A 12,299-nucleotide genomic window follows, 5' to 3' on the forward strand; every position below is an offset into this window, starting at 1 on the left:
CATGTGGTGTGATCCCGCTCAGTTACAAAAATCCAGCATCTGGAGTTCTATGATGAAGTCATGCAGTATCTTAGTAGTGAAACATTCTTTAATGTTTCAGCTGTCAGCGGGGTTCCCCACTGAGAGCTGAATGTAAAAAGAATTTCAGGCAATTACAAATTTTGCAAAAAAAATGGTCCCCCCCATCCATACCAAATTTTTCAGGTCAGGTATGGATTTTGAAGGTAAACCCCATGCCAAGATTAAAAAAGAAATGGCGGGAAGTCCCCCCCATACCAGACCCTTATCCGAGCATGCAGCCTGGCAGGTCAGGAAGGGGGGAGGGACGAGCAAGTTCCCCCCCTCCTGAACCATCCCAGGTCCCATACCCTTAACACGGGGGGTGATTTGGGGCAGGGTGGCTCCTCCCAAAGCCCCTGTTCCCCATGTTGATGAGGACAAGGGCCTCTTCCCCACAACCATGGACGGTGGTTGTGGGGGTCTGCGGGCAGGGGGCTTATCGGAATCTGGAACCCCCTTTAACAAGGGGGCTCCCAGATCCCCCCCCCTCATGTGAATGCATATGGAGTACATGGTACCACTACCCATTCACAAAAAAATGGTCTTTGACAAGTCCTTTATTGAAAACAAAAACGTCCTCCGAAGTAGATCCAATGTCATTCAGGATGCCAGCTGCCTGGAGTTTGCATGTTCTCCCTGTGCCTGCGTGGGTTTCTTCCGGGTACTCCGGTTTCCTCCCACACTCCAAAGACATGCTGCTAGGTAATTGGCTCCTGTCTATATTGTCCCTGGTATGTGTATGTATGAATGTAAGTTAGGGACCTTAGATTGTACACCCCTTGAGGGTTAGGGACTGATGTGAATGTACAATATATATGTAAAGCGCTGCGCTATATAAGTACCTGTAATAAATAAATAATAAAATAAGATGATTCTTACTTAGGCTGCTTAATAAAATAGAATAGAATAGAAAAGAATAGAATGAAATAAATCAGAATAAAATTGAAAAATAAAAGATTAGAAGAGAATATAAAATAAAGGAATAGAATAGAATGGAATAAATCAGAATACAATTTAAAAAAAAAAAAGAGAAGAGAATATAAAATAAAGGAATAGAATAGAATGGAACAGAATAGACTAGAATATAAAATAAAGGCATAGAATAGAATTAAAAAAAATAGAATAGAGTAGAATATAAATGAAAGAATAGAATAGAATAAAAAAAAGAAATTCTAAATTCGAACTTTGAAATTCAAAATTTCAAGTCGATTTTGAAAAAAAAAAAGATTTTTCTTAGTTTCTGTTATAAAATTTTGTAAATAATTTTTCTCCTTCACTGATGTGCGTTAATAAGGCTGCACTGATGGGCACTGATACAGTAGGTGGCACTGATGGGCATTGACAGGCAGCACTCATATATGGCACTGATAGGCGGCACTGATTGGAACTGTTAGACAGCACTGATGGGCACTGATGAACACTGATAGGCGGCACTGATTGGAACTGTTAGACGGCACTGATGGGCACTGATGAACACTGATAGGTGGCACTGATTGGAACTGTTAGACGGCATTGATGGGCACTGATGAACACTGATAGGTGGCACTGATTGGAACTGTTAGGCAGCACTGATGTGCAACAACAAACACTGATAGGTGGCACTTACTGGCACTAATAGGTGGCACTGTATGGCGACACTGATGGTCATTGATAGGTGCACTGATATGCGGCACTGACTGGCACTTATAAGCGGCAGTGATTGGAACTGTTAGGCGGTATGGATAGGCACTGACAAAAACTGATAGGCAGCACTGATTGGAATTCTTAGGCAGCACTGATGGGCACTGAAGAATACTGATAGGTGGCATTGACTGGCATTGATAGGCGGCAATGATTGGCGACACTGATGGGCATTGATAGGTGGCACTGATAGGCAACACTGACTGGCACTGATCATTGGCACTGATGTGCACTGGTATGTAGCATTGATGTGCACTGATATGTGGCATTGATGTGCACTGATAGCACTGGTATGTAGCATTGATGAGCACTGACAGCTGGCATTGATGGGCACCGACAAGTGGCACTGATGGGGCTACACTGATCATCAGTGCCCTGATGATCAGTGTAGATGTCCCCTCTGAGACATGCCGCTTACCGGGTCTCCTCTCCTCACGCACTGTCAGTGAGGTAGAGGACTGCCGATAACCGACATTGCCTATTTACTTGTGATCAGCTGTGATTGGACACAGCTGATCACATGATAAAGCCTTCGTCATCAGCTCTTTACTGTGATCGGTGATCCACTGTGTCCTAGGGACACCAATAGCCAGGGTGCGCATGCACAGCTAGAGTAGGAGGATGTCATAGGACATCCTACCAGAACAAGAGAACCGCCACCCTCCCGGCATTTCCTTTTTTGGTGGGCGGGAGGTGGTTAAAGGGAATGTCCTTACTGGTGGAGGGGCTGTGAAGGAGAAGCAGAGACACAAGCTACACTGGTAACCAGGGTTTTTTTCAGCGAGAACGCGGCAGAACGCAGATCTGGCACCTCCAGCACTGAATGTATGTAATGGCAAGAAGTGTGGCGTGTGCTGGAGGATCTATTGATGCTGGCTGCTGGGGATCTGTTTTTGTGTGAGGGTCTATTGTTGCTGGTGGGGGCTATTGCTGCTGGGGGGGGGTCTTATGTTGCTGGTAGGGATCTACTGTTGATGGGAGAGGTTTCTGGCTGCTGGGAGATCTGTTGTTTCTGCTGGGGAGGATCTTTTGTTTCTGGGAATTACATTTTGTTGGTGGTATATTGTTGCTGTGTGGGGGGGGGGTCTATTGTTGCTGTAGGAGATCTACGGTTGCTGGAGTGGGGTCTTTTGTTGGGGGACCTATTGTTGCTGGGGTGGGGTCCATTGTTCGGGGGCCTATTGTTGCTGGAGTTGGGTTTATTGTTGGGGAGACCTATTGTTGCTGGGGTGGGGTCCATTGTTGGGGACACCTATTGTTGCTGGGGTGGGGTCCATTGTTGCTGGGGGAATCTATTGTTGTGTGGAGGATTTATTGTTGCTGGGGAAGGGTCCATTGTTGCTGGTGGAGTCTGTTGTTGTGGGGGGGATCTATTGTTGCTGGGGTGGGTCCATTGTTACTGGGGAATCTATTGTTGCTGGCTGCAGGGGATCTATTTTACTGCTTTTCTTGTTAAAATGAACAAATTCCATACAAATTATTTAGCATCACAAAATGATACTTGGTTCCATCCTCTCTAAAAGGGGCGGACTGGAAGGTGGGTAGGGGTGGAACCAAGGAATGGTACTCAGAGCAGGGTAGGGGCAGAGGAGTGTTCCTGCACCTATCCTCTGATTAAAAAAAAGCCCTGGTGGCATCTGATTTGTGCGGGAAACTGCGCTGGACTGACTGGATCAGTCACTGGTAATGGGTGGGTAATTGTGTGGGCGAGTAGGAAGAAATCCCTTCCAGTAGGTTGTGCCCAATGGTGGATGGTGCCTGTGAACCCTCTTGGGTCTTAAGCTGCTACCTTTTCATCATGGCCCTATGGTCATTTCCACATGTAGACTTGAAGAAGCAGAAAGAAGTGCCTGATGTCCAAAGAAATGTATGCTTTAGGTAGGTTTAAAAGGCATTTATTGAAAGTAGTGACATGTACAGCAACCAACACGTTTCGAGGGAAAGGACTCCCCTTCTTCAGGGCTGTTTCTGCATGCTATTAGATGGGAGAGATTGCTGCCTCTGCAAATTTAGCTTGCACTCTGTCAGCCTGCTTTGAAATCTTTCCATTAATATACCAGTTTGGGAACCATTCCTATCTAATAGCGTGCATAAACAGTCCTGAAGAAGGGGCAGTCCTTTCCCCTGAAACGTGTTGGCTTGATGTACATGTTGCTTTCAAAAACCGCCTTTTAAACCTACCTATAACTTGCCTTTCTTCGGACATCGTGTGCTCCTTCCTTTCTTTTTCAAGTCTACAAGCTACAGTGGGGAAGTCTCATAATTGTGGGTGGAAACTCTGATATAAGAAGCTGGAGGATCATTCAACCCCATAGTGTCCACCCGAAATTGAAATACAATGTGTCCATTTTTCATGTAAGAACGCTTCTATGTGACATATTGACTGGTAATGTGTTGGCATTATATTGCTCATGTCTACCTTCATCTTCTCCTCATCCCAGAGTGAAGTCACAGCAGGACGGGACAAGTCTCAAGATGCTCCAATTGATGGGAACGGCGTTAATTCTTTTCCCTTGTGGTGGGGCATCATTCTGTCAATGACTAATAATTACTAATAAATGACTAATATCAATGACTAATAAATAACCATTTCAATCTTCTCTGTGTGGTTTTGATATCTATGAACATTCTCATGAGTCCAGGTCGTAGTATAACCAATACTAGTTAGTCACCTTTAACTGGTCTTGTTCTGTAATATTGGAGATGTTTTGCAGCTGGTGGCTTCCTCAGCCGTAACGAGTGTCAGGAACCTACCCCAGCCACATAGGTAATACTGACACCTTCATCCAGATGTTTGCTATACAAGAACATGGGAGGTGTGAAAGTTTGTGAAACTCCCCTTCTTTTGTAATATTGGAGATGTTTCGCAGCTGGTGGCTTCTTTAGCCGTAACGAGTGTCAGAAACCTACCCTGGCCACACAGGTGATTCCGACACCTTGTCAAATTGCCAAGGTGGAGATGTTAAAATGGCATTTTATAAAGATGGCAATGGTGTCAAACTCCCCCCAACCACAATTAAGGGATTGTTGATATAGATGGCCTCTTTCTAATACTAGTTAGTCACCTTTAATTGGTCTCCTTCTGTAATGTTGGAGATGTTTCGCAGCTGGTGGCTTCCTGGGCCGTAACGAGTGTCAGGAACCTACCCCAGCCACACAGGTAATACTGACACCTTCACCCAGATGTTTGCTGTACAAAAACATGGGAGGTGTGAAAGTTTGAGGAACTCCCCTTGTTCTGTAATGTTGGCGATGTTTTGCAGCTGGTGGCTTCCTCAGCCGTAACAAGTGTCAGGAACCTACCCTGGCCACACAGGTAATACCGACACCTTCACCCAGATGTTTGCTGTACAAGAACATGGAAGGTGTAAACATTTGTGAAACTCCCCTTAGTTAATCCAATCCATAGTGCCCTGAAGTCTGGAACTAGAGTTAACCCTGTGAGTTACATAGCTGAAAGTGTATATTGTTGTCAAATTGCCAAGGTGGAGATGTCAAAATGGCATTTTATAAAGATGACAAAGGTGTCAAACTCCCCCCCCCTTCTTCCCCCCGACCCCAATTAAGGGATTGTTGACATAGATGGCCTCTTTCTAATACTAGTTAGTCACCTTTAACTGGTCTCGTTCTGTAATATTGGAGATGTTTTGCAGCTGGTGGCTTCTTTAGCAGTAACGAGTGTCAGGAACCTACCCCAGCCACATAGGTAATACTGACACCTTCATCCAGATGTTTGCTGTACAAGAACATGGGAGGTGTGAAAGTTTGTGAAACTCCCCTTGTTCTGTAATGTTGGAGATGTTTCGCAGCTGGTGGCTTCCTTAGCCATAACGAGTGTCAGAAACCTACCCTGGCCACACAGGTAATTCCGACACCTTGTCAAATTGCCAAGGTGGAGATGTTAAAATGGCATTTTATAAAGATGACAAAAGTGTCAAACTCCCCCTGACCCCAATTAAGGGATTGTTGACATAGATTGCCTCTTTCTAATACTAGTTAGTCACCTTTAACTGGTCTCGTTCTGTAATGTTGGAGATGTTTTGCAGCTGGTGGCTTCCTCGGCCCTAACGAGTGTCAGGAACCTACCGCAGCCACACAGGTAATACCGACACCTTCACCCAGATGTTTGCTGTACAAAAACATGGGAGGTGTGAAAGTTTGAGAAACTGCCCTTGGTTAATCCAATTCATAGTGCTGTGAAGTCTGGAACTAGTGTTAACCCTTTGGGTTACATAGCTGAAGGTGTATATTGTTGTCAAATTGCCATGGTGGAGATCTTAAAATGGCATTTTATAAAGATGACAATGCCATCAAATTCCCCCCAATCCCAATTAACGTAGATGGCCTCTTTCTTGTCTTCTCCCCTTTAGTCCAATCCATAGTGCCGTGAAGTCTGGAACTAGTGTTAACCCTTTGGGTTACATAGCTGAAGGTGTATATCATTGTCAAATTGCCAAGGTGGAGATGTTAAAATGGCATTTTATAAAGATGACAATGCTGTCAAACTCCCCCCGACCCCAATTAAGGGATTGTTGACGTAGATGGCCTCTTTCTAATACTAGTTAGTCACCTTTAACTGGTCTCGTTCTGTAATGTTAGAGATGTTTCGCAGCTGGTGGCTTCCTCAGCCGTAACGAGTGGCAGGAAGCTACTCCCAGCCACACAGGTAATTCCGACACTTTGTCAAGTTGCCACGGTGGAGACACCTTCACCCAGATGTTTGCTGTACAAGAACATGGGAGGTGTGAAAGTTTGTGAAACTCCCCTTGTTCTGTAATGTTGGAGATGTTTTGCAGCTGGTGGCTTCTTTAGCCGTAACGAGTGTCAGAAACCTACCCTGGCCACACAGGTAATTCCGACACTTTGTCAAATTGCCACGGTGGAGATGTTAAAATGGCATTTTATAAAGATGGCAATGGCGTCAAACTCCCCCGGACCTCAATTAAGGGATTGTTGACCTACAGTAGATGGCTTCTTTCTTGTCTTCTCCCCGGTAATCCAATCCATAGTGCTGTGAAGTCTGGAACTAGTGTTAACCCTTTGGGTTACGTAACTGAAGGTGTATATTGTTGTCAAACTGCCAAGGTGGAGATGTTAAAATGGCATTTCATAAAGATGACAATGGCATCAAACTCCCCCTGACCCCAATTAAGAGATTGTTGACCTAGATGGCCTCTTTCTTGTCTTCTGCAAACTAGTTGTCCTCACAGCCCAAAATGTGAAACTCACTGCCCTTTAAAATTTTCCCTTTTTTCCTTCAACTCTAACTCCAGGAAAATAAAAAAAATAATCCCTTGCAGTGGGGCTGGGATTCTCATTTATGTCTAGGGCATGGGTCTCCAAAGTACGGTCTGCGGGCCACATCTGGCCTACTAAAACCTTTTTTTTCCAGGCATTCCTTGACTGCAGGGATGGTCCCTGCTCAAGTTATGGGACTTGCTCTGCATACTGACAGGCATTCAGGGTGTGCATCACATGTCCCACAACCAGAGAAAGCTGGCAAAGCACAGATTATTTCAGTGCAGACCTACTGCACCTCCCTGCTCCGCTGTTACACAGGCATGCTGTATGTGAAATGGTAGTAGTAAAGGACACTGAATTTAACTGTGGGAGCTGGGGGGTGCAACAGTTCTGCACTGAACGGTAATGGGAACACAAGTGTTGGGGGGCCCTTCCGAATGGGACAGAGATGTATAGGGAGTTTTTGATGGGGTCACAAATGTGCAGGTAGTCTCTGAAGGGAAAAAAGGGCAGGGAGAATCTGATGGGGAACAGATGTTTGAGGATATTCTGAGGGGGACACAAAGGGGCAGAGGGAATCTGATGATGAAACAAATGTTTGGGAGATTCTGTGGGGACACAAATGGGCAGAGGGAATCTGATGGGGAAACAGATGTTTGGGGATATTCTGATCAGGACACAAATGGGCAGGGAGAATCTGATGGGGAAACAGATGTTTAGGAGATTCTGATGGAGACACAAATGGGCAGGGCGACTCTGATGGGGACACAAATGGGCAGAGGGAATCTGATGGGGAAACAGATGTTTGGGAAGACTCTGATGGGGACACAAATGGGCAGGAAGAATCTGATGGAGAAACAGATGTTTGGGGAGACTCTGTTGGCGACGTAAATGGTCAGGGAGAATCTGATGGGGAAACAGATGTTTGAGGAGACTCTGTTGGCGACACAAATGGGCAGGGCGACTCTGATGGGGACACAAATGGGCAGAGGGAATCTGATGGGGAAACAGATGTTTGGGAGATTTTGGTGGGGACACAAATGGGCAGGGTGACTCTGATGGGGACACAAATGGGCAGAGGGAATCTGATGGGGAAACAGATGTTTGGGGATATTCTGATCAGGACACAAATGGGCAGAGAGAATCTGATGGGGAAACAGATGTTTAGGAGATTCTGGTGGAGACACAAATGGGCAGGGCGACTCTGATGGGGACACAAATGGGCAGAGGGAATCTGATGGGGAAACAGATGTTTGGGGAGACTCTGATGGGGACACAAATGGGCAGGAAGAATCTGATGGAGAAACAGATGTTTGGGGAGACTCTGTTGGCGACGTAAATGGTCAGGGAGAATCTGATGGGGAAACAGATGTTTGAGGAGACTCTGTTGGCGACACAAATGGGCAGGGCGACTCTGATGGGGACACAAATGGGCAGAGGGAATCTGATGGGGAAACAGATGTTTGGGAGATTTTGGTGGGGACACAAATGGGCAGGGTGACTCTGATGGGGACACAAATGGGCAGAGGGAATCTGATGGGCAAACAGATGTTTGGGGATATTCTGATCAGGACACAAATGGGCAGGGAGAATCTGATGGGGAAACAGATGTTTCGGGATATTCTGATGAGGACACAAATGGGCAGGGAGAATCTGATGGGGAAACAGATGTTTAGGAGATTCTGGTGGAGACACAAATGGGCAGGGTGACTCTGATGGGGACACAAATGGGCAGAGGGAATCTGATGGGGAAACAGATGTTTGGGGAGACTCTGATGGGGATACAAATGGGCAGGAAGAATCTGATGGAGAAACAGATGTTTGGGGAGACTCTGTTGGCGACGTAAATGGTCAGGGAGAATCTGATGGGGAAACAGATGTTTAGGGAGACTGTGTTGGTGACACAAATGGGCAGGGAGAATCTGATGGGGAAACAGATGATTGGTGAGACTCTGTTGGGGACACAAATGGGCAGAGGGAATCTGATGGGGAAGAGATATTTGGGGATATTCTGCTGGGGACACAAATGGGCAGGGAGACTCTGTTGAGGACACAAATGGGCAGGGAGACTCTGTTGGGGACACAAATGGGCAGGTAGACTCTGATGGGGAAATAGATGTATGGGGAAATTCTGGTGGATACAAGTGTGCAGGGGGCTCTGATAGGGACACAAATGGGCAGGGAGACTCTGTTGGGGACACAAATGGGTAGGTAGACTCTGATGGGGAAACAGATGTATGGGGAGATTCTGATGGATACAAGTGTGCAGGGGGCTCTGATGGGGACACAAATGGACAGGGAGACACTGATGGAGACACAAATGTATAGGGAGTGTCTGATGGAGACACAAATGTATAGAGAGTTTCTCATGGAGACACAAATGGGCAGGGAGAATCTTATGTGGAAACAGATGCATGTGTCAGGTGATGTCTATTCAGTCATGGGTTCACCACCAATATTCTGCATTAACTCTCTCAACACTGTGATCCCGATTATACTTATATCTTGTAGACTTTTGTATGAGGCATTCCAGGCTCATACACATTGTAATGCCTCCAATACCAGCCAAAGGCCAAACCCTTCAATAGACATGAATGGAGAAGGGTCACTTTGACCTTGTTGGTGGCTTTAACATGTACTGCAATATAGGCCATAGGAGAATCCTGCAAATGCTTCCTAGAGGAGTACTGTATATGGAAGAGCAGCAGCATGTGGGAGGTTAATGGTGAGACGACAGGACTGACAGGCGGTCACACCCCTTCAGCACTTCTTATTTTATATATTGCAGAGTGCCTGGGACCAGAGGCTTTAATACAGCGTTCTGGGTAATTACACCAGAACAAAACCGGCGGTAAACAATTGGAAAGCTGGCTGATGGAAGAAAATGTATCCACCTATTGTGAAAGGGTAAGGTCTAATCGGAGGTTTGAGGTGCTGACCACATTTTTGTTTTTTTAAGATTAGGATATAAATATTTATATTTCATCCACCGAAGAGAGATATTCCTTCCAGTCCGCGGACATGAAACTGATAGAAGTGACTCTATCCATCCTCCTAGGGGCACTACTGTTTCTAGTGGTGATTGCAGGTAAGTGATGGCTTGAACAGGGTGTGTGCGTCACTTACCAGGGGAAGAGATGGCACCAGGATGTAGTATGAGAAGAAGACAAGCCGGCGGAGGCAGTGTGATGCTTTGGGCAATGTTCTGATGGGACACCTAGGCTCCGCCATTCATGTGGATGTTACTTTGACACGTACCACCTATCTAAACATTGTTGGTGACCAGCCACAACCCTTCATGGAAACGGTATCCCCTGATGGTGGTGGCCCCTTTCAGCAGGATAATGCATCCGGTCACACTGCAAACATGGTTCAAGAATGGTTTGAGGAACACGAGTTTGAGCCTCAAAATTCTCTCAGTCTAACTAAGCATATGTGGGATGTGCTGGAGAAACAAGCTTGATCCATGGAGGCCCCACCTCCCAATTTAGAGGACCTGAAGGACCTGCTACCAATGGCTTGGTACCAGATACCACAGCGTACCTTCAGAGGTCTAGTGGTGTCCAGGCGTTGATGGGTCAGGAACATAATATTAGAAATATGGACAGCACCACTGGAAACGCCATCAGGAAAAATTATATGGAGAAATACATCAGATAGAAAAAATATATTGGAAAGAGCAGCTATCTCATCCTTGAGGACAAGGCGCAATATGAAACAATCACTCAAGACAGCCCTCCTTAACCCTTTCAATACCGGGCACTTTTACCCCCTTCCTGCCCAGGCCAATTTTCAGGTTTCAGTGCTCTCACTCACACTTTTAATGACAATTGAACAGTCATGCAATACTGTACCCAAACTAAGTTTTTATCATTTTGTTCACACAACTAGAGCTTTCTTTTGGTGGTATTTAATCACCACTGGAGTTTTTATTTTTTGCTAAATTAACAAAGACTGAAAATTTTGAAAAAAACTACACGTTTTTCTTTGTTTCTGTTATAAAAGTTTGCAAATAAATATTTGTTCTTCATAAACTTAGGCCAAGATGTATTCTGCTACATTTCTCTGGCGAAAATAACCCAAATTAGTATTTATTATATAGTCTGTAGGAAAGTTATAGAGTTCACAAACTATGGGATATATCTGAAAATTGATCAATCCTGAAGTACTGACAGTCAATCTAATTTCTTGAGGCCCAAAAATGTCAGAACAGTACAGATATCCCCCAAATGGCAGGACAGTACAGATATCCCCCAAATGGAGGACAGTACAGATATCCCCCAAATGTCAGGACGGTACAGATATCCCCCCAAATGGCAGGATGGTACAGATATCCCCCAAATGTCAGGATGGTACAGATATCCCCCAAATGTTAGAACAGGACAGATATCCCCCCAAATGTCAGAACAGTACAGATATCCCCCAAATGTCAGAACAGTACAGATATCCCCCAAATGTCAGGACAGGACAGATATCCCCCCAAATGTCAGAACAGTACAGATATCCCCCAAATGTCAGAACAGTACAGATATCCCCCCAAATGTCAGAACAGTACAGATATCCCCCAAATGTCAGAACAGGACAGATATCCCCCAAATGTCAGAACAGTACAGATATCCCCCAAATGTTAGAACAGGACAGATATCCCCCAAATGGCAGGACAGTACAGATATCCCCCAAATGTTAGAACAGGACAGATATCCCCCAAATGTCAGAACAGTACAGATATCCCCCAAATGTCAGAACAGTACAGATATCCCCCAAATGTTAGAACAGGACAGATATCCCCCAAATGTCAGAATAGGACAGATATCCCCCAAATGTCAGGACAGTACAGATATCCCCCCAAATGTTAGAACAGGACAGATATCCCCCAAATGTCAGGACAGTACAGATATCCCCCAAATGTTAGAACAGGACAGATATCCCCCAAATGTCAGAATAGGACAGATATCCCCCCAAATGTTAGAACAGGACAGATATCCCCCAAATGTTAGAACAGTACAGATATCCCCCAAATGTCAGAACAGTACAGATATCCCCCAAATGTCAGGGTGCAGCGTTGCATGACCGTACAATTGTCAACTGAAGTAATGCAGTACAGTATCACAAAAAAATAGCCTGGTCAGGAAGGGGGTTAAATCCTCTGGAGGGCAAGTGACTAAAGAATTTCATCAAAACCAGCAACTGTTAAGACAACGAATGCTTTGGTCAAGTCTATGTACAATATAATTTATAGAGTGCACGGCAGTAAGTAACAAACAAAATAATATATGGAGGGCAGCAGCCAGGATGAGCGCCATATTCACATCAGAGTC

At 45.3% G+C, this 12,299-nt stretch overlaps 1 protein-coding gene across 1 annotated transcript in view; it reads left to right on the top strand.

The window, feature by feature from the left end:
- Positions 1 to 4,340, top strand: part of LOC149438513 (whey acidic protein-like) — a 28,283-nt gene extending 23,943 nt beyond the window's left edge. Inside the window, exon 5 of the mRNA XM_089659767.1 lies at positions 4,182 to 4,340. Within this exon, the coding sequence (XP_089515893.1) occupies positions 4,182 to 4,186 (5 nt within the window). The 3' untranslated portion in view covers positions 4,187 to 4,340. The remainder of the gene's footprint in view (positions 1 to 4,181) is intronic.
- Positions 4,341 to 12,299: the final 7,959 nt, after the last annotated feature.

Source organism: Staurois parvus, unplaced genomic scaffold (genome assembly GCF_062004578.1).
Source record: "Staurois parvus isolate SC_StPar_1 unplaced genomic scaffold, SC_StPar_1.0 ptg001185l, whole genome shotgun sequence".
Taxonomy (NCBI): domain Eukaryota; kingdom Metazoa; phylum Chordata; class Amphibia; order Anura; family Ranidae; genus Staurois; species Staurois parvus.